Source organism: Anomaloglossus baeobatrachus, chromosome 2 (assembly GCF_048569485.1).
Source record: "Anomaloglossus baeobatrachus isolate aAnoBae1 chromosome 2, aAnoBae1.hap1, whole genome shotgun sequence".
In the NCBI taxonomy this organism is placed as follows: domain Eukaryota; kingdom Metazoa; phylum Chordata; class Amphibia; order Anura; family Aromobatidae; genus Anomaloglossus; species Anomaloglossus baeobatrachus.
Window position 1 is genome coordinate 636,760,217 of NC_134354.1, and position 23,509 is coordinate 636,783,725.

At 44.7% G+C, this 23,509-nt stretch overlaps 1 protein-coding gene across 5 annotated transcripts in view; it reads right to left on the reverse strand.

Moving 5' to 3' along the window:
• Window positions 1-509: 509 nt before the first annotated feature.
• NCKAP5L (NCK associated protein 5 like) overlaps window positions 510-23,509 on the reverse strand; it is a 154,364-nt gene continuing 131,364 nt past the window's right edge. For 2 of the 5 annotated variants that reach the window (XM_075336914.1, XM_075336915.1), the window contains exons 9-14: window positions 23,169-23,258; window positions 11,475-11,640; window positions 11,310-11,376; window positions 8,583-8,885; window positions 7,546-7,661; window positions 510-1,603 (exon numbers count right to left, since the gene is read on the reverse strand). In XM_075336914.1, the coding sequence (XP_075193029.1) occupies window positions 1,373-1,603; window positions 7,546-7,661; window positions 8,583-8,885; window positions 11,310-11,376; window positions 11,475-11,640; window positions 23,169-23,258 (973 nt within the window). In that variant the 3' untranslated portion in view covers window positions 510-1,372. The remainder of the gene's footprint in view (window positions 1,604-7,545; window positions 7,662-8,582; window positions 8,886-11,309; window positions 11,377-11,474; window positions 11,641-23,168; window positions 23,259-23,509) is intronic. The other 3 variants (XM_075336916.1, XM_075336918.1, XM_075336917.1) reach the window with 2 other exon arrangements.

Here is a 23,509-nt window from a genome sequence, read left to right on the forward strand (position 1 = left end):
AAAATGCACCTTGTTTTACTGAATGTGCCTATAAGACATGGCTTCAGACTAGACTGCCTGGTTATTCCCAGGAAGCAGCACCAAGATTACTAGTAGAATTTATATTATGTAGGTTAATGAAGAAAAAAAAAAAAACAGAGAAGCCTTTAAAGAGCACAATATCATGGTGGTGTTAATTTAGGAGGTATAAAAAGCTGCATTACTGAATCCAGCCTTTAAAAAAAAAGTAAAAAAATTCTAAAGGAAGTCAGGTCTGCATAAATACATTAAATACTGTAAAACTACAAAAATTCACACATTGGTATTTTAGAATTTTTTTATTATTATTTTTAGCTTAAAAGAAAGTGAGGCAGAAAAAACAGTCACAATAACTTATATAAATAAAAGAAAAACGAGAAACTGGTATAAAAGAATAAAAAATGGGAATGGGAATAAGAGGAGAAACCTGCCGATAGGATATTTTCCTGGTTAGCACCATCTTAAGAGAAACGGCGAACCCCCCCCCCCCCCCCCCCAAAAAAAAAAAAAAAAAAAAATAATAAAACAAACATATTGGAAAATTTAAAAAAAAAACAAAAACACAAACTAAATTTACAGAAATAAAAATATATATATATTTTATATAAAACAGCACAAATATAAACAAAGAAAAAATTAAAATAAAAAAGGGGCCACAGATGAAAAAAGTCACATCAAGTCAAACTAGTCAATACTCCCTAAATCACAAAGACTTCCAGATATGCAGCTAAAATAAATGGACTGTTTCTAAACTTACTCCCTGATAAAAAAAAAAATAAATGCTGAAGATCGTAGAGTTGGTATTCTGCTTCTGGATCAGTGCATTGCTGAGAATTTGATCAGAGAGACAAAGATGTGAGGTATTCTCTTAATCCGTTGTTCCCCTTCACCTTCCTGCAGTGAATGACATATCCGCTGGTGGTATAGATGCATAGTAAAGGGGTAGCCCATACAAGACAGACAAATAATAAAAACAAAAAGAACAAGAACAATGGTAATCTACAAAGAGGGAGAAGGTGGGAAGGTGGCAACTCAAGAGGAAGAGCACGTTCAAGACCCTCCCCAGCCTTGGAGAGAATGAGGCAGAAAATGAGGCAACAGTTCCGCGGTATTTCATGACCTTTACCTGTAAGGCCAGAGGCAGCAAGACTCTAGGACATTTCTAATACTTGGGATTTTTGAGGCTCATGTGGGGAGTACAAGGTCATTCTAGAGGAGTAACCAACAAGGTCATGGAAAGGACAGACTCCACATGGAATAGCACCCACATAGCAGCCGACAAAGTCCATCTACTTTTGGAGAGCTTGTATTATGTCAGGCAGCATGACAATTATAGGGATGAAGGATTGTTCTATCAGCCTTGGCTACCACAGGAAGAAAGACTGTCATATAAAGAATCACTCAGAGATTCAGAGTTCTCCAGCCCAGTCTGACCCTGTTCATTATCTCGAGATTTGGCTTCACTTGTACCCTCATCTCCAACTTCAGAAGTGCTGGGTGTACGACTGCTCACACTGCCCGGGAAACAAAGGGAGGAATGTGGGTAACCAGACATATCACAGTCTCTATCACCCTCGGACGGGATCTGTAAAAGAAAAAAAGGGGTTTTTTTAGTAATTTTTCCTAAGTTCTTAAGCACAGTAATTTCTTCTAATTATTTTCACAGATCAGCTCATAAGCTGTATACACTATTTCCTATTAGTTTTAGAGTTCCACCTAATGCTAGACATACACTAGACCAGAGGACCCCAACCTGTAGCTCGGGAGCCACATGCGGCTCGCGGACTCGTCATTTGTGGCTCGTGAGTATCTGCCAGCTTAATGCATTAGCGCCAGGATAAACATATGAAAAGCAGGTCTCTAGATGATGACTTTTGTGAGTAGCCCCACACAGAAGAGCAGATCTGAATGGGGGTATAGAGGGAACCCTTGGATCTTGGTATACCACCTCAGTGTGATTTCTGCTGAAGAGATTTGCTGTCATACTATTGGTAGTAATGGGGGCTTGAGAGTCACTACTGTCCTTGCGACCCTCTGTCAGAGCTAAATGTGGTTCTTTGTCAGAAAGAATGGCGACCACTGCACTAGACAAATGTCACATTTCAGAGTTTGCAGAAGGGGCAAACGATCTAATATAAATACAGTGACTTGCGGAAGTATTCGGCCCCCTTGAAATTTTCAAACTTTTCCCACATTTCAGGCTTCAACCATAAAAGATAAACATTTTAATGTTATGGTGAAGAATCAACAACAAGTGGGACACAATTATAAAGTTGAACGAAATGTATTGCTTATTTTAAACTTGTTGTTTTTTTTTTAAATAACTGAAAATTGGGGGGTGCAATATTATTCGGCCCCATTACTTTCAGTGCAGCAAAATCACTCCAGAAGTTCATTGAGGATCTCTGAATGATCCAGTGTTGTCCTAAATGACTGATTTATGATAAATATAATCCACCTGTGTGTAATCAAGTCTCCGTATAAATGCACCTGCTCTGTGATAGTCTCAGTGTTGTGTTCTGTTTAAAGCACAGATAGCATTATGAAGACCAAAGGAACACAACAGGCAGGTCCGTGATACTGTTGTGGAGACGTTTAAAGCCGGATTTGGTTACAAAAAAAAAAAAAAAAAAAAGATTTCCACAACTTTAAACATCCCAAGGATCACTGTGAAAGCGATCACATTGAAATGGAAGGAGTATCATACCACTGCAAATCTACCAAGACCCGGCCGTCCATCCAAACTTTCATGTCAAACAAGGAGAAGACTGATCAGAGATGCAGCCAAGAGGCCCATGATCACTCTGGATGAACTGCAGAGATCTACAGCTGAGGTGGGAAAGTCTGTCCATAGGACAACAATCAGTTGTACACTGCACAAATCTGGCCTTTATGGAAGAGTGGCAAGGAGAAAACCATTTCTCAAAGATATCAATAAAAAGTGTTGTTTAAAGTTTGCCACAAGCCACCTGGGAGACACACCAGACATGTGGAAGAAGGTGCTCTGGTCAGATGAAACCAAAATAGAACTATTTGGGCACAATGTCAAATGATATGTTTGGCGTAAAAGCAACAGAGCTCATCACCCTGAACACACCATCCCTACTGTCAAACATGGTGGTGGCAGAATTATGGTTTAGGCCTGCTTTTCTTCAGCAGGGACAGGGAAGATGGGTAAAAAGGATGGAGCCAAATACAGGATCATTCTTGAAGAAAACCTGTAGGAGTCTGCAAAAGACCTGAAACTGGGACAGAGATTTGTCTTCCAACAAGACAATGATCCCAAACAAAGCAAAATCTACAATGGAATGGTTCACAAACAAACGTATCCAGGTGTTAGAATGGCCAAGTCAAAGTCCAGACCTGAATCCAATCGAAAATCTGTGGAAAGAGATGAAAACTGCTGTTCACAAAACGCTCTCCATCCAACCTCACTCAACTCGAGCGGTTTGCAAAGGAAGAATGGGCAAGAATTTCAGTCTCATGATTTGCAAAACTAATAGACACATACCACAAGGGACTGCAGCTGTAATCACAGCAAAAGGTGGCGCTACAAAGTATTAACTTAAAGGGGAAGAATAATATTGCACGCCCCAATTTTCAGGGTTTTTTTTTAAACCGTTTAAAATAAGCAATACATTTCATTCAACTTCACAATTGTGTCCCACTTGTTGATTCGTCACCATAACATTCAATTTTTATCTTTATGTTTGAAGCCTGAAATGTGGGAAAAGGTTGAAAAATTCAAGGGGGCCGAATACTTTTGCAAGGCACTGTAGGATCAGCTTGCCTACCCTCTAAAAAGGACTTAAAAAGATGCAGGTTTGTTATAAAGATGACCCTTTAGGTAAAAAATGACCAGTTATTTGCTCATATTTTATTGCTACTGCTCGGTTTCCCAGAAAATGCTACATTTACAATTTATGAGTTGATCAGCAGTCACTCATTTACTACTTTAATTCTTTTTAGGTTTATATACCCTGTACAGCTCTGTCACATAGTCTGGATAATAATTACATGTACAGATATGTCCAGATTTATTTGGATAGTGACAAAAAGGATAAACTAGTCTCCTAATATGGTTAATACAATATTTTTTATAAGACCCCTTAAATAACAGCAGAAAATTTACATTCAATCACATCAAGATGGCTTTGTTTCAGATCAGGCCAGTTCTGATAAGTGTCTGATTTTCCCCATTCAGATGTTGGGCAGTACTGATGTAGATGGGAAAGCCCGTTTAATCTCAGAAACATCCTGAGATTGTGATATAAAATAGGAGCTAATTACTTTTTAATTAAGTGGTTTTCCCCACACACAGCCAACAAGGGGCCCTGGCTTCTCCTCTCTGGTGACTATTCACTCCCTTATTTCCTGGAGGTAAACTATAGATGTGATTATTTCTGTATCTGCGCTCTGACACCACATTGCTCATTTGTGGCTCCTGCCATGATCGCCTTATACTGTAGATGGAGATAAAGTGGTTTGTTACAAGACACGTAATCTGTCACTAGAACAGAGTGAAAACCTTTCTGCCACCAAGTGGTGCTCAAATATACACACTCAAAGCATAATACTAAACTGAAAAAAGAACATTTGCTCAATATGGCAAGTTTTATTCCTTCCCTTTAAGGCTATGTGCGCACTAGAAAAGTGATTTTTCTCAAGAAAATTTCTTGAGAAACTTTTGGGAGTTGAAGATTACCGCACCTGCGGTAAAAAAAAACGCACCAAAACCAAGGGAAAAACGCATGCGTTTTTGCCGCAGGTTGGTCCCTGCGTTTTTTTTTATGCTGTAACTGCAATAAATAATATAGATAATAGATAATCGATAGACAGACAGATAATGGATAGAGGGAAAGATGGATAGATGAATAGATAGAGAGATAGATAGATGAGAAAGACCTATATAATGTACCACCTCCCTGCACATTCTAAGCTGGCACCCTTTAGTGACTTTCATGTGGCACTAAAGGGTGCCTAGCCTTGTATTTAGCCAAAAAATAAATAATTTAAAAAAAAAATGACGTGCGGTCCCCCCATCTTTTGTAGCCAGCTCGGGTAAAGCAGATGCCTTCAGACCACAGCTGGCAGCTTCACCTTGGCTGGTAATCCAAAACTGAGGGCACCCCACGCTGTTATTTTACATTAATAATTTAAAAACAAAAGACGTGGGGTCTCCCCCAAATTGGATCACCAGCCAAGGTAAAGCGGACAGCTGTGGTCTGGTATTCTCAGACTAGGGAGGTCCACTGTTATTGGACACTCCCCAGCCTAAAAATAGCAGGACACAGCCGCCCCAGAAGTGGCGCATCCATTAGACGTGCCAATCCTGGCGCTTCACCCCAACTCATCCCGTTGCCCTGGTGCGGTGGCAAACGGGGTAATATATGGGGTTGATGCCAGATGTGTAATGTCACCTGGCATCAAGCCCTAGGGTTAGTGATGTCACGCGTCTATCAGATACCCGACATCACCAACCCAGTCAGTAAGAAATAAAAAAATAGACAACAAAAAATGTTTTATTTGAAAAAACACTGCCCAAAACATTCCCTCTTTCACCAATTTATTGAAAAGAGCAATCAAATCCGGGTCCGGCGTAATCCAATAAGGGGGTCCCACGGCGATCCATACCATAGTCACTGTCCCAGTCAATGAAGAACAGAATGTTCCCCATTGGCTGGGAGAGCAATGCAGTGACCTGAGCTAACATCAATAGGTCAGCCCAGGTCACTGCAGAGAATGACCAGCGCTGACTTCAGGAGGTTAGATGAGATCATTACCTGCTGTGATGATCTCCTGCACTGCTGACGTCAGCGCTGTCACTGACTTCTATGCCCGCCGCGTCCTCAGCAGTATCGCGAGAGCCCGTGATGTCACCGCTAGTGACCGTCACGGGCCGCCCGCGAGACGAGCATAGACGGCAGTGACGTCAGGAAACAGGAGATCGTCACAGCAGGTAACGATCTCATCTATCCTCCTCACAGCAGCGCTCGGCATCCCCGCGGCTGCCAGCACTGCAGCGTGACAAGCTACTGACACTGCAGGCAGACACTGACACTGCTGTGCTGACAGCGGCGGGGCTGGAGCAGGACAGACTGCACGGGCACCCGCCGGAGGTCACACGGAAGTGCTTCTGTGCGGCGTCCAGGGAGTGTGACGTGTGTGTTTACTCTGCTCCGCTTCCTCTTCTGTCATAATGAGATCACTTCCTGCAAAACCGCAGGCAGTGATGAGCATTACCGCAGGTAAATCGCGGCTATACCAAGGGTATACCGCACATTATTTGCTAGCTGCGGTATACCCCCGGTATTTCGCGATTACATTACAGTGAATGGAGTGAAATACCGGGGGTATACCGCAGGTTCCTGCGGAAAAGAAGGGACATGCTCATTTTCTCAAGAAATTCTGCTCAAAGAATTTTCTTGAGAAAAAAAACGCAGTGTGCGCACAGCTATTTTTTTCCCCATAGGTTTTGCTGGGAAATGTCTGCAGAAAGATTTGAAACATTTCTCAAGAAATGTCTGCAGCAAAACCGCGGGTAAAACCGTGGGTAAAAACGCAGTGTGCGCACAGGGCCTAAAGTACGGTATGCATATTTGCACGGCTTTTATAACTTGGACTCAACTCGTATACATCATTATATGGCAACTCCATACTAGGACCCAAGAGAGATATAACAGAATCAGTATAAAAAAAAAAGCCCCTACTGTACTACCAATGTAATATGGCATGTGGAGAGATCATTCATTCACTTAAAGGGCATGTCCAGAATACAAAATAATCTGTGCTTTGCACCCTGCTCCTACATACAGCGTTACTCATTGTACAGGGTATTTGTCTGGCATTGCAGCTCAGCTCCTCACCTGAGTAGGACAATTGTGGCACAATATTCACTAGTATTACATCAGCCCTTGATCAGCATTTGCATTATGTATAGAGGAGTGGTTTAAGCTACAGAATAATCTTATTCAAAGCAACATATTAAAGGGAATCGGTCATCAAGTTTTTGCCACCTAATCTAAAAACAGCATAATGTAGGGCCAGATATCCTGACTCAAGCTGTGTGTCACTTACTGGGATCCTTAGTCTAGATTTGATAAAATTATTGATTAATCAGCAGATTTTCATTAGAGGACTACTTGGCGTGCTGCCAGGTAGTCCAGAATATTCATGAGGTCTGTATAACCCCACCCCAACACTGATTGATAGATTTCTGTGTATATTATCCATGGGCAGAAAGATGTCAATCAGTGGTGTGGGCGAGGTTATAGAGCTCCACATTCAAATAACTACTTGATCTGCAGCAGAGAACACAATGTTATCAAAATGGTAGCAAACAGCTCAGTAAATGACACATTGCTGGAATTGGGAGCTTTGCTCTTACATTACACTGCTTTTGGATGGAGTAGTAAAAACCTGCTGACAGATTCCCTTTAAGACAGCTGTGACCCTAGTTGGAACAATAAACTTTAGGTAAAACTCCTCATTTAGGACAATACACCAAATTTGGCACTGGACAGTTACCTCCTCCAGCTCATGTACTCTAGTCCTAAAGGTCTCTGTAGAGCCTGTGTTGACCTTTGCATTAGGAAAAGTCCAGTTCTTTCCTTGTTGGGGAAGACTACGATCTCTATTGGAATCTGTAAAAGGAGAAAATGGAAACGCAGTTACCGGCCATAACCATTCAATATTTGCCAGCTAAACACTCGCTCAAGCAATTATTCATCCCAACCTCATTGCACATGCATGCTCATTTTGGATAAGCATGCAGATATTTTCAAATTAAGGAATAAATTGCTGCTCAATCGTGCCCAATGCTGCTTAGCTCAAAATACATTTGATTAGGGGACAAGTTGGGAGGATCACATACACACAAGATAATTGTCCCGCCTGACTAAAATTGGCCAATTTGGACAAAATTTTTTCGAATGCATATTTGGAGTGACCCTAATATTAGAATGAATGGCTGAGGTTTATCCTGTACATACTTTAAGTCAGTAAATGTCCTGCTACCAGAAGGACGGTAATTTTGCTTTATCCCAAAATATACCCAAGTAGTGAACTATGCAATCCTTAAGGCCCCATCACACACAACGAGATCGCTAACGAGACCGCTAACGAGATCGTTGCTGCGTCACCGTTTCCATGCCGCAGCAGCAATCTCGTTATGTGTGACACCTACCAGCGATCAGGCCCCTGCTGTGAGATCGCTAGTCGCTGCTGAATGGTTGGGACCATTTTCTTCAAAGGCGATGTCCTGCTGGGTAGGACGCATCGCTGTGTTTGACACCCACCAACGACCTCCTAACATGGTCCTAATGCCTGCCGAGATCGTTATACAGGTTGCTGATCGTTACTGCATCGTTGGTAAGGTCTGACTGTGTGACATCTCACCAGCGACCTCCCAGCGATCCTTATCAGGTCACATCGTTTTCGGGATCGCTGGTAAGTCATTAAATGTGACGGGGGCTTTAGTCACTTATCTCTAATTTACCTAATAAAGGACAACAGGAATGTACACTGCTACTACCACAATTAACAAATAGGTAGAAGACACAAACCTTCTCCATACATCCTATGATTTATAGCTGGTTCTGGTTCTGTCAAAAGTGCATGGAACGCTGGGACACTTTGGTGTTGTCCACTTGGGAACATCTCTTCCACACCTCGCATGTCCCTTTCCAAGGTCCTAGCTCTTCGGGGTACCTTGGGGAAGGCAGAAAACCTTCCCACTGGAAGGACAGAAGGAGAGTCTAGCCTAGATTTTAACTTTGGGGTATTTTTGTTAGGAGTCCCTCCACAGTAATCCGGAGGAGGAAATGTCCCAATACCACTGTCCAGAGTCCGAGTGAGTGAATCACAAGCTATGGAGTGGGGGGGAAATGAAAATTAGTTAAAACAATAATAATGTTAGGAGTCAAAAAATAGATTTGAAAAGAAATGTGATATGAAATGGAAATAATGAAGCGAAAGGTATGATTATGGAATGAAGGAAAATTCATAAACATATGGAAGGAGCGACAATTTATACTTAAAATTAGTTTTAACCATTATCTATAGCTCCACAAACAACCCCTTAGTGACCACCAATAGGAATTAAAACGGACCTAGGATATAAGAGAACAGCATCACCCAACAGGAGAAAATACAGCAGCTGTCGGCTGTACACTATAGCTGACACCCTGCTGCATCAGTCACGATTGGTGTTGGCCTTTTAACCGCTCAGATGCTGCTGTCAGCAGTGATTGTGGCATCTAGGTGGTTAGAGTCTGGGGGCTCCCTCTTGACATCATGATTGTGCCCCTGATGATTGCTATAAAAATTCACAGCTAAATAACGGCCTTAGAGGCTGCCAGATAGTGACCTTTTCAGAAGTTAGCTACATTTAGGAGGTAAAAATAAAATTTTTCTTTCCGGTCATGCCACTTTGCATTAATTCCTGAAAAGCAGCTGAAGGATTAATAAACTACCTGACAGCAATATTGAAAATGGTACTATTTGGGGCGGTTTCCCCAAAGTCACTCCAAAGCTGAATAGGTCACTAAAAAAATGTTTTGCAAAGGTCATTGAAAAAAAAAAATAAAAAATGAAAAGTTACTTTTAAAATGTTAAAGCTTCTAACATCCTGATGCAATGAAAGAACATTTTACAGATGGTGCCGATGTAAATGTAGACATGAGGTAAATGTAATTTACTATTTATTGTGGTATAACTGGATGATCTGGATTAAAAGGGATAACCATTCAAAGTTTACAAATTGCTTACTTTAGACATTTTTTTGAAAATTTTCTGATATTTTTATAAATTAATACAAAACATATCGACCCTAAATTCACCATTATCATAAAGTATAATGTGTCATGAAAAAAAAACCTGTCTCAAAATCCATGGGATGTGTTTAAACATTGCAGAGTTATTGCCACGTAAATTGACACATTATATTTTGAAAAATTTGGCATGGTCACTAAGGGGTTAAACAAGTTGCATACATCGTCAGATATAAAATGTTGTGCATGATGTGCGACTCAAGCAGCTGATCGCTATCTGCAGTCAGTATGGATAGATGATCACCAACGCTACCTGCAGTCAGTATTGATGGATGGTCACCAACGCTACCTTCAGTGAGTACGGATGGATGGTCACCAATGCTACCTGCAGTCAGTATGGATGGTCACCAATGCTACCTGCAGTCAGTATGGATGGATGGTCACCAATGCTACCTGCAGTCAGTATGGATGGTCACCAACGCTATCTGCAGTCAGTATGGATGGATGGTCACCAATGCTACCTGTAGTCAGTATGGATGGTCCCCAACGCTACCTGCAGTCAGTACGGAAGGATGGTCACCAACGCTACCTGCAGTCAGTATGGATGGTCCCCAACGCTACCTGCAGTCAGTATGGATGGAGGTCACCAACGGTACCTGCAGTCAGTATGGATGGATGGTCACCCACGCTACCTGCAGTCAGTACGGATGGATGGTCACCAACGCTACCTGCAGTCAGTATGGATGGTCCCCAACGCTACCTGCAGTCAGTATGGATGGATGTCACCAACGCTACCTGCAGTCAGTATGGATGGATATCACCAACGCTACCTGCAGTCAGTATGGATGGAGGTCACCAACGCTACCTGCAGTCAGTATGGATGGATGGTCACCCACGCTACCTGCAGTCAGTACGGATGGATGGTCACCAACGCTACCTGCAGTCAGTATGGATGGTCCCCAACGCTACCTGCAGTCAGTATGGATGGATGTCACCAACGCTACCTGCAGTCAGTATGGATGGATGTCACCAACGCTACCTGCAGTCAGTATGGATGGTCACTGACACTTGCTCACATTTAGTATGAATGGATGGTCCCTGACGCTATTTACAGTCAGGATGGATGGATGGGTGGATGGTCACCGACGCTACCTGCTAGTCAGTAAAGAATGGATGGTCACTAATATTAGCTGCAGTCAGATGATGTGTACAACACATCTCATGTCACCCTATATGTAATGGAGACACTGATGGGCTCAACTACATGGATTCTAACACTCCTCCCTTCTCTATCTTTGTGGGACATGAAGTTTGAATGAGATATGACAATAATGCATTAAGGTGTTTTAAGCTATTCTACTTTACAAATAACTTATATTTGCTCAAAACCCAATATTTAATTTAAGAAAGCATAAATGGAAGTACTGTACAAACAAGTAATGGTTTAAAGCTTACGGAGAAATCAGTAAATTCTTCAATTAAAAAAGTAAACGCAATGCAAAGAAATAAATCACAAAATACCTGCAAAGTGCTGAGAAGTAATAGACTCTGACATACGCTCATCTGGAGGCAGAACCACCTCTCTGTTCTGTTGGGAAAAAAAGAATAATAATTATAAGTAACATGTTTTCTGTATTTACAGGTGTCCCCTTCCCCAAAAAATGAACTTTAATTCCAGGCCTTTACCTGATCCATACTCTTCTGCTCACAACGCTGCACATGTGCCACTATCCCATTCCTTGGTGAACGAAATGGACGCACTTCTTTATTCTCTGGAGATAATCTAGGAAAGTCTCGCAGTGGTGTCTTCCCTTCTAGACGTCCTTCTGCAGGAACCTCTTTTCCATCCACCCTAAATAAGAGATTAATATTTTCTTGTTAAAGCTCATTTACTTTGTACTAAGGACTGATGCATATTTTTTATGGTATTGCAGTTCTCAAACCATGCTTTCAAATATGGGGTGCTAGTTTTGTTTTTATGGCAGACATACTTAAGACAACATTTTTTAGAATTTCCCATGTCACTATCTTTTTTTTTTTTTGTAAAGAAACTCCAGACTGGCCATACACTATAAATGTCCGGCCGGTCCACATACTCTCGGTGAAGTTTAAAGTGTCACTGCACAAGATCGGCAGCTGTGGGAGCCGGCTGTCAGCTGGACCCTCCATAGAGAAGACGGAGTTGGTTTTTTTACGGTTTCTGATTTCCTGGTCACTGTGTCGCTTAACAAGCCTTCCTCTTCTGGACCCAGTGATCATGTGGTTGCTGTGTGTAGGGAGAAACAGGATCTGTTGGGGCCTACGAGACCCAGTTAGTTCTGCTATGCAGCCAGGAAGCAGAATTTAAAAACTGTAACTGGGATGAATATATCAGCCCAAAACACAGGAAAAAAAAAAAATAATCAGATATTTAAAAAAAGATAAAAAAATAAAATAAAGTATTTCAATGTTTAAATGCTCCCTTAATGTCTTTTATGACTGTGCACAATATGTGAAATAAATGTAAATCAAATTTAAAAAAGTAAAAAAAAAAAAAATGAATATTAGCCCCACATATCACAAAAGAAAGAAGCAAAGAAGGGAATTTTGTTTACTTACCGTAAATTCCTTTTCTTCTAGCTCTAATTGGGAGACCCAGACAATTGGGTTGTATAGGCTATGCCTATGTAAAACGGCCTCTTCCTACAGGTGGGCAACCGCCGCCTGAAGGACTCGTCTACTTAGGCTGGCATCCGCCGAAGCATAGGTATGCACTTGATAGTGCTTCGTGAAAGTGTGCAGACTCGACCAGGTAGCCGCCTGACACACCTGCTGAGCCGTAGCCTGGTGCCTCAAAGCCCAGGACGTGCCCACGGCTCTGGTAGAATGGGCCTTCAGCCCTGAGGGAACCGGAAGCCCAGCCGAACGGTAAGCTTCGATAATTGGCTCCTTGATCCACCGAGCCAGGGTTGATTTGGAAGCCTGTGACCCTTTACGCTGGCCAGCGACAAGGACAAAGAGTGCATCCGAGCGGCGCAGGGGCGCCGTACGAGAAATGTAGATTCTGAGTGCTCTCACCAGATCTAACAAGTGCAAATCCTTTTCACATTGGTGAACTGGATGAGGACAAAAAGAAGGTAAGGAGATATCCTGATTGAGATGAAAGGGGGATACCACCTTAGGGAGAAATTCCGGAACCGGACGTAGAACCACCTTGTCCTGGTGAAACACCAGGAAAGGGGTTTTGCATGAAAGCGCTGCTAGCTCAGACACTCTCCGAAGTGAAGTGACTGCTACTAGAAAAACCACTTTCTGCGAAAGGCGTGAGAGAGAAATATCCCTCATTGGCTCGAATGGTGGTTTCTGAAGAACCATCAGCACCCTGTTCAGATCCCAGGGTTCTAACGGCCGCTTGTAAGGAGGGACAATGTGACAAACCCCCTGCAGGAACGTGCGTACCTGTGGAAGTCTGGCTAGGCGCTTCTGGAAAAACACAGAGAGCGCTGAGACTTGTCCCTTAAGAGAGCCGAGCGACAAACCCTTTTCCAGTCCAGATTGAAGGAAGGACAGAAAAGTGGGCAAGGCAAAAGGCCAGGGAGAAATACCCTGAGCAGAACACCACGACAGGAAAATTTTCCACGTCCTGTGGTAGATTTTAGCGGACGTTGGTTTCCTAGCTTGTCTCAGTGGCAATGACGTCTTGAGATAACCCTGAAGACGCTAGGATCCAGGACTCAATGGCCACACAGTCAGGTTGAGGGCCGCAGAATTCAGATGGAAAAACGGCCCTTGAGATAGCAAGTCTGGTCGGTCTGGTAGTGCCCACGGTTGGCCGACCGTGAGATGCCACAGATCCGGGTACCACGACCGCCTCGGCCAGTCTGGAGCGACGAGGATGACGCGGCGGCAGTCGGCCCTGATCTTGCGTAACACTCTGGGCAACAGTGCCAGCGGAGGAAACACATAAGGGAGCTGAAACTGCGACCAATCCTGAACTAAGGCGTCTGCCGCCAGAGCTCTGGGATCTTGAGACCGTGCCATGAACATTGGTACCTTGTTGTTGTGCCGGGACGCCATGAGGTCGACGTCCGGCACCCCCCAGCGGCAACAGATCTCCTGAAACACGTCCGGGTGAAGGGACCATTCCCCTGCGTCCATGCCCTGGCGACTGAGATAATCTGCTTCCCAGTTTTCCACGCCTGGGATGTGAACTGCGGATATGGTGGAGGCCGTGGCTTCCACCCACATCAAAATCCGCCGGACTTCCTGGAAGGGTTGCCGGCTGCGTGTGCCGCCTTGGTGGTTGATGTATGCCACCGCTGTGGAGTTGTCCGACTGAATTCGGATCTGCTTGCCCTTCAGCCACTGCTGGAACGCTTTCAGGGCAAGATACACTGCCCGTATTTCCAGAACATTGATCTGAAGCGAGGACTCTTGCTGGGTCCACGTACCCTGAGCCCTGTGGTGGAGAAAAACCGCTCCCCACCCTGACAGACTCGCGTCCGTCGTGACTACTTCCCAGGATGGGGATAGGAAGGATTTCCCCTTCGATAATGAAGTGGGAAGGAGCCACCACCGAAGGGAAGCTTTGGTCGCCTGAGAGAGGGAGACGGTCCTGTCGAGGGACGTCGGCTTCCTGTCCCATTTGCGTAAGATGTCCCATTGAAGGGGACGCAGGTGAAACTGCGCGAAAGGGACTGCCTCCATTGCTGCCACCATCTTCCCCAGGAAGTGCATGAGGCGCCTCAAGGGGTGTGACTGGCCTTGAAGGAGAGATTGTACCCCTTTCTGTAGTGACTGCTGCTTGATCAGCGGAAGCTTCACTATCGCTGAGAGGGTATGAAACTCCATGCCAAGATATGTCAGCGATTGGGCCGGTGTCAGATTTGACTTTGGAAAATTGATGATCCACCCGAAACCCTGGAGAGTCTCCAGGGTAGCGTCGAGGCTGCGTTGGCATGCCTCTTGAGAGGGTGCCTTGATCAGCAGATCGTCCAAGTACGGGATCACCGAGTGACCCTGCGAGTGTAGGAGCGCTACTACAGTAGCCATAACCTTGGTAAAAACCCGTGGGGCTGTTGCCAGGCCGAACGGCAGTGCCATGAACTGCAGGTGTTCGTTTCCTATGGCGAAGCGCAAGAAGCGCTGGTGCTCTGGAGCAATCGGTACGTGGAGATAAGCATCTTTGATATCGATCGATGCAAGGAAATCTCCTTGGGACATTGAGGCGATGACGGAGCGGAGGGATTCCATCCTGAACCGTCGGGTTTTTACGTGTTTGTTGAGCAGTTTCAGGTCCAGGACCGGGCGGAAAGACCCGTCCTTCTTTGGGACCACAAACAAGTTGGAGTAAAAACCGTGGCTCTGTTGCTGAAGAGGAACAGGGACCACCACTCCTTCTGCCTTCAGAGTGCCCAGCGCCTGCAGAAGAGCCTCGGCTCGCTCGGGAGGCGGGGATGACCTGAAGAATCGAGTCGGGGGACGAGAGGTGAACTCTATCCTGTAACCGTGAGACAGAATGTCTCTCACCCAGCGGTCTTTTATTTGTGGCAGCCAGGTGTCGCAAAAGCGGGAGAGCCTGCCACCGACCGATGATGTTACTAGATGAGGTCGAAAGTCATGAGGAAGCCGCTTTGTTAGCGGCACCTCCGGTGGTCTTCTTAGGACGTGACTTAGACCGCCATGCATCAGAGTTCCCTTGATCTTTCTGAGACCTTTTGGACGAGGAGAATTGGGACCTGCCCGCGCCCCGAAAGGACCGAAACCTCGACTGCCCTCTCCTCTGTTGGGGTATGTTCTGTTTGGGCTGGGGTAAGGATGTATCCTTTCCCTTGGATTGTTTGATGATTTCATCCAGACGCTCGCCAAACAGTCTGTCGCCAGAAATTGGCAAACTGGTTAAGCGCTTTTTGGAAGCAGAATCTGCCTTCCATTCCCGTAGCCACAAGGCCCTGCGGAGTACCACCGAATTGGCGGCCGCAACCGCCGTACGGCTCGCAGAGTCCAGGACCGCATTAATAGCGTAAGACGCAATTGCCGAAGTCAGGGTGGTAATGGATGCCACTTGTGGCGCGGCCGTGCATGTGGCTGCTTCAATTTGCGCTTGACCTGCTGAGATAGCTTGTAGCGCCCAAACGGGTGCGAATGCTGGGGCAAAAGAAGCTCCGATAGCTTCATAGATGGATTTCAACCAGAGCTCCATCTGCCTGTCAGTGGCATCTTTGAGCGAGGCCCCATCTTCCACTGCAAGTATGGATCTAGCCGCCAGTCTGGCGATTGGAGGGTCCACTTTGGGACACTGAGTCCAACCTTTAACCACGTCAGGGGGAAAAGGATAACGTGTATCCTTAAGGCGCTTAGAAAAACGCTTATCTGGACAAGCATGGTGATTCTGGACTGCCTCTCTGAAATCAGAGTGGTCTAGAAACATACTCGGTGTGCGCTTGGGGAACCTGAAACGGAATTTCTCCTGCTGAGACGCTGACTCCTCCGCCGGAGGAGCTGAGGGAGAAATATCCAGCATTTGATTGATGGACGCAATAAGATCGTTCACTATGGCGTCCCCGTCTGGAGTATTAAGATTGAGAGCGCCCTCAGGATCAGAATCCTGATCAGCTGTCTCCGCATCATCAACCAGAGATTCCCCCCGCTGAGACCCTAAACAATATGATGTCGAGGGAAATTCTAAGCGAGCCCGCTTATTCGGTCTGGGGCTGGGGTCTAAGTCATAACCCTCAGCCTGGGATGTATGAGATACCCCGGGAGGACATTGTTGGACCAACTGAGGGGGGTCAGGGAACAATGATTCAACAGAGTCCCTTTGCTGAGATACCGGCCTGGACAGCAAGGCTTCTAGTATCTTAGCCATAGTCTCAGAGAGTTTTGCAAACTCAGTCCCCGTCACCTGGACAGTGTCAACAGGTGGCTCCCCCTGGGCCCCTCTTAGCAGAGGCTCTGGCTGAAGAAGTGTCACAGGGGCCGAACATTGCACACAATGAGGGTCAGTGGAACCTGCCGGTAGCGGGGTCTTACATGCGGCGCAGGCAGCATAATAAGCCTGTGTTTTGGCACCCCTGCCTTTTGTGGGCGCCATGCTATTGTTTTCCCTGAGTAACACAATAGGGTATATAGCCAGAATGAACTGTGCTCATACAGTGTAGAGTATATACTATAAACAAATAATGTATCAATACACTACAGCACCATGGGGCTAGCACCACAGGTGCTGCTTACCAGCCGCCTAAAGCGGTTGTGAGGCCACCAGAGACCGTGTCTGGGTCTCCCAGGGTTTGTCCCGCTCTGCAGCGTCGGAGGAGCTGACAGGAATGGCTGCGGCGTCCTGACGAGAGGAGGGAGCCGTGGGCGTGGCCGAGAAAGTGCGGGAACTGGTGCTCACACTGTGCACAGTGAGGGGGGTGGAGTATGCAAATCATACTCCAGCCCTCAGTGCTGCTCGTTCCGTGCAGCGTCCCGCCCTTCCCCTGCCTGTCAGGGCTGGGGGCGGGAGAAAAGGAAGCTAGGCCGCAAGAAAGCCGGGGACTCTAGTATAAGCATGGCCGCCGTAAAAGCGCGGCCGGCGCCGAAGTCCCCGGCGAACTACAAGTCCCAGCCGCGCCGTAGTTTCCCATGGCAGCGGCGGTTAGCGCGGTAGCCCCTACATATAAACACACTCAGCGACGCTGAGTGTGTAATGGCACAGTTAAACCCGGTCAGCGCCGCGGTCCCCGGTGCACTAGCACACCCAGCAAGGCTGAGGTGTTGCCGTGCGCGGTCCCCACAGGGATACAGAGTACCTTCAAGTAGCAGGGCCATGTCCCTGAACGGTACCCGGCTCCTATCCAGCAGTCTCCACAGGAGTTGTGGATGAAGCACGGTCTCAGTGCCTGGAGACCGATAGGATCCCACTTCACCCAGAGCCCTGAGGGGGATGGGGAAGGAAAGCAGCATGTGGGCTCCAGCCTCCGTACCCGCAATGGATACCTCAACCTTAACAACACCGCCGACAAGAGTGGGGTGAGAAGGGAGCATGCTGGGGGCCCTATATGGGCCCACTTTTCTTCCATCCGACATGGTCAGCAGCTGCTGCTGACCAATCTGTGGAGCTGTGCTGTGCGTGTCTGACCTCCTTCGCACAAAGCAAAAAACTGAGGAGCCCGTGGGAGCACGGGGGGGTGTAGAGGCAGAAGGGGAGGGGCTTAACACTTTTGAGTGTAATACTTTGTGCGGCCTCCGGAGGCATAGCCTATACAACCCAATTGTCTGGGTCTCCCAATAGAGCGACAAAGAAAATAATATTTGAATAACCAATAAAGAAAAGAAAAAAATGATTTAAATGTCCATAAACCGCATGTAAGACAACTCAAAAATGTGCCTGTGCTGGAATGGTGGTAATAGCTTGGTCTTGAACTAGTTAAAGGAATTGTCCGACAAACTCCAAAAATGTTTTTAACCTAATTTGTGCTGTATTGTCATATAAAGCACCCCTACATTATTTGTTTTTGTTTTCTAACTTTTGTTCCTCTTGAATTATCCCTTTATTCTCTGCAGCTCTTTGTTTTTACCTGCAGCTCAACCAAACATGACATCTTCCTGTGCCAAACCTCACAGTCAGAGCTGACACCGCCTGGCCTCATTGTCCAGACCCGCCCTCTGTGCACTTATTGGCTGTCAGTATTCTGCCCCAGCACTGACCGCTCATCGCCCCAGCAAAGATGGGGACATTACTATATTATATGTGCAGTGGATGTGCGGTGATTGTGCTGCAGAGATGAGATATCACTGCTCTGTATTTCCAATCATTGGTAGTACAGATCAGTGATCCTGCTTCTCATCTGTGCAGCACAATCACCTCACATATAATGTAGTAATGTGCCCATTTCTGTCCCCATACTGTAGTAATGTTCCCTTTCCTTGTGCCCATCCTGTAGTAATGTCCCCTTGGGCCCCTCTTCTTGTAGTGATGCTCTGTCCTGTAGAATTGCCCCCTAGTCTGCCATTCTTCACATACACAAAAAAAAAAAACCCAACAAATCCTTCTCACCTGTCTTCTTTCCCTCGGTGCCCTGTGTCCTGCCTCTTGTGGCCGCAGCACCCTTGCTGATCGTGGCTTCTGCAGGGGCCGTGCAGTCAGCACTTGATATCAGAGGACTGATTTCCAGGTGCTGTGCAGGGACGTGCTCTCTATGCAGCTTCTCCAGTGATCTGCTGCTGGGCACTGATTGGCCGGTGGCTGATCATATCTGTATACAGAGCTCGGCTCTGCAGAGTACCCGGGAATCTGTCATCTGTTATAAAGCGCTGACTGCACAGCCCTCTGCAGATAAGACTGCGATCAGCAAGGAGGGGGCTGCAGCCGCAAGAGGCAGGACACAGGGCACCGAGGGAACGAGGATAGGTGAGAAGGATTTTTTTGTGGCCTGCACACCACAAGCAGCATCAGGGGCCGCAGATGACAGCGCTTTATATCAGATGACAGATACCTGGGAGCTCTGCAGAGCAGAGCTCTGTATATAGCTACTGAAATGATCCGCTGCTGGCCTCTGATTGGTCGGTGGCTGATCACAGCTATATACAGCGCTCCCATCTGTGCAGCGCCAGTAAATCAGTCATTGATATACAACGCTGACTGCACGGCCCCAGCACAGACAGCGTTCAGCAAGGGGACCATTAGCCTGCGCGCCGCCAGCAGTATGGGGGCTGCATGCAGAGTACAGGCAGCGAGACTGCACTATGGGATGTGTGGGAGGGTGCAGGGAAGGGGAGAAAGGACGCCACGCAATGTACCTGCCCAGCAGGGCGGCTACATGATGTCTCCTGTGATACCCGTCTAAAAGGCGAGCATAAGCTCCAGCCCTCTAATCGTGACATCACAGGAAGCAGCAAAATCACGGTAGGAGTGGTCACTTGACCACTCTGGGCCGGGGAAGAGGGGCTGACAGCAGGGCAGGTAGGTAGTCACTATCTACTTACCTGCCCCAATGTAGCCCAATAGTGTAATGACAAAAAAAAAACAAAAAGGCAAAATAAGCTGGATAACCCCTTTAAAGGGAATCTGTCATCAGGCTTTCACTATGTAATCTGAGAACGATGTGATGTAGGGACTGACAGGCTGATTCCAGTGATGTGTCACTTACTAGGCTGTATGAGGTTTTAATAAAATCGGTTTTATCAGCATGAGGTGATCACTACTAGGACTAGTTGTCTCCTAGTCAACTGCTCTGTATAACCACACCCACATCACTAATTAGCAGCTTTCTGTCAATATGCAGTGTACTGCAGTTGAATGCTTTACGGCACCGCAAAGCATTCAACTGCAGTAAAGCCATGACAGCAGACAGCAACCCTGTGCATCGGACGCTATCACGGAGGAATATATGGGTCTTGTGGTCTACAAGAAGCAGCTGAAGTCATCACGTGAACGGAGGAGAGGTGAGAATAATGTTTATTGTGTGTAAACAACGGCATAATGGGGGACAAGAAGGGGACTGGTAGGAGGGCATTACTAAACAATGAGCTCATTACTACAGGGGGGGACAAGGATGGGCATATTACTAAAAAATGGGCACATTACTCGGGTCGGCTTATACTCTATTATATACGGTATATCCCAAAATTTCTGTTTTAACTGGAAAAGTTGGGGGTCGTCTTATATGCCGGAAAATATGGTATTACATACTGGCGTACCAAGTTGTTGTTCTTGTGACACATATGATGTGGAACGCTACTCTACTACATCCAAGCTACATGCAAGCAGTGCCATATAGCTATACTGAATTGTACCGAATTGTATCTTTATAAGCAAATCATTAGGTCACGGAACATCAAACTCGGCAAAGCATATATATTATTTTTTTTACTGCAATGAAACATTATAGATACTAGTCATTTCACGTTATAAGAATAGACAACATGAAAAAGTCAGAAAGAGGAGAAGCGTTTAAAGGGACCCATCATCTGATTAATCCTGCCCAAACCAATGTCATCATGAATCAGAACCTGGCTGCACAAGTGAAGCCAGTTATAGTCTACTCTGAAACGCGCCGACATTTCAGAGAAAGTATAGTTAGAAGATACAGTCGGTGACCATAGCTAGTGTAGTGCTGCTCGAGGTGATTTGATAGGGTGAGACCTATGTATAAATGAGGAAGACGCCTTTGATCACTGTAGCAGCACTAGCCACAGGCGGCACCGAACTAGTCTGGTGTCCGGCTACTCTAAATATATTCTGTCTAAAACGCCAAAGCATTTCAGAGAAAAATATACCTCACTTCAAATCATGCAGTTAGTGGTTTAGACAGCACAAATGAGATGCCAGGTTCTCATTAAACACTTATCAACAATCTAAACGATTGGATATCAAATTTGGAAATTAGGGTCACAAAAGGGTTGAACTTACAAGGGTTCTCCGGGAATAAATAAACAAAAAAAAAACAAAAACCCACCAACTAAAGAAATGTCAGTAGAAATAAATTCCAAGTACCTTGAACTAGCAAACTACAAAAGTTTAGACTAGATAAGTGATCACTAGAGAATAAAAATAAATGGCTGCCATATTTAGAAAGATGTGCTCCTAGTGATCTAATACTGGAGATACCAGAGGTGCTGAGGTTAGAAGAGGCTGCTCACACTGCTGCCTACCCTGTATTTCTAATCTTATGTCAGCACTCCTGGTATTTCTAGTGTTAGAAGAGTCTGCTTACACTGCCGTCCAACTTGTTCTGATTTATTGCTGGAGAAAACAGGGATACTGGATGTAAGAAAATGCTGCTCACACTGCTGTCTTTCTGATCTAATAATGGAAATACCAGGAGTGCTGAGATAAGAATAGGCTGCTTACATTGCTGCCTGCTCAGTCATTCTGAATGACAATACATGGCACATGAGTCTGCAGGTCATTGTAGTGAAGTTTCCCACGTTCAGTATAATAATTAAGCAGGGACCACAATAATAAGAAGATGCACACTGCATAATGAAAAGCGGTTTCAATATTGTAAAAAAGAAACTCTACAAAAAGAGATACATACAAATTAAAAAAATAATAGAATTTTTATTGAAAAATGCAAAAAAGTATACATAATTAACAAAAAAAAATAAATGTAAGAACAATTAAAAAAAACAGGAACAAAGCAAAGTGTCACAATAATAGCATGGTCCCAGCCCAAGAATAAAGGCAGGGCACACAGGGTAATATAACGGCTTACAAAAATCCAAACTCCCTGGAAAATGCAAAGCAATATGACATATCTTAAAAAAGATACTGGATTCCACAGAATATATAAGATACTAATTTCCAAAGATCGAAAAGATATGTACAATGCTAGCTGTAAAAGGATCAGAGGACTGGTATACCAAAACATGAATGATTAGGTAAACAGTACAGTATCAAATGTACATATAGAAAACCAATAAATATGAAGAGCGGGATTAAGTACGACAGAATAGATCAAGTAAATACTGAGGGTATAAGACTAAGGAATCCCTGTGACGGAAGAGATGGTCCCACGCGTATCACTGAAACCTGGCTTCCTCAGGGGGTAAAAAAGGCTGCTTACATTGCTGCCTGCTCAGTCAACTCTGAAAGATTATCCATGGCATATGCATCACCAGGTCATTATTGGACAGGTTTTTCACAGTGTAAAAGATGGTACCATTTGAATTCTATAGTGATTACCTCCCTAGATAAAAAGATTTGTTATTGAATTGTATTTAGGAAATTTATAATGACATTTCCATTAGTTCTTTTCATTTAACTAATGGAGAACCACTTTGAAGATTGACATTGACATTATCTTTTATGATAAGTGTGCAATATCAGCACATGAATATATATATTTTATCATTTAAGCCAAATAGCAGTATTATAGTCACCCCAGATATGAATAAGGATTCACATTTATACATGGTTGAGAAGGGAGTGTTAATAATATGAATTATTCTAATCAGTTTATACCTAAGGTATTTTTCATTAGGAATGTATTTGTAGATATGCAGATAATCTGCTCATATACGGAATAAAAGCCAAGCTGAAATACAGTATGTACAAATCTTCTCCTTCATGCATGAAACAGATTGACAATATTATTTAGAAAGCATGAAACGGCTTTATCTATTTGGCTCAGGTGAGGATTACTATATGCACAGTGTTGGTGTGGCGACACGTTATAGATCATTGATAGGTGTATGGTAATTTATTAGCAATCTAAAAGCAGAATATATTTTATAATGATATCTAGTTTTTAAATTCAATTTCGGTCTTATGTACTTTGTGACACTGCTAAATAATTATTTATATTTTATTCAGCTTGTTGGTTAAAGGTGGGCAGAGATGACTAGAAGCATCTATAAGAAAGGTTTAGGGAGTACAAAAACAGTTTAAATGTTTAAGTGCAATATTATAATTACAGATCGCCAACTTCCGCGGTTTCCAGCGCTGCTACAATCCTCTGCACACTCACGTGACTGTAATTCTGACTTGCTGGATAACACTGGGGTCTGTGTGAGATAGAAATGTTTTTTACAATGTAAGGTTATGTAGGCTCATTCTGACATTTCACAGACATTGTAAAACAACATCCAGCTCACAAACACCCCAATGTCATCCATCAAGTCAGAATTTCAGTCACTTGAGTAGAGGACTGGAACGGTGCTGAAAACTGGTGACGATCTAAACATCGTTACACTACAATTCATACATATTTAGGCCCCCTTCAAACGTCCGTGAAAAATACATGTTTTGCATGGAC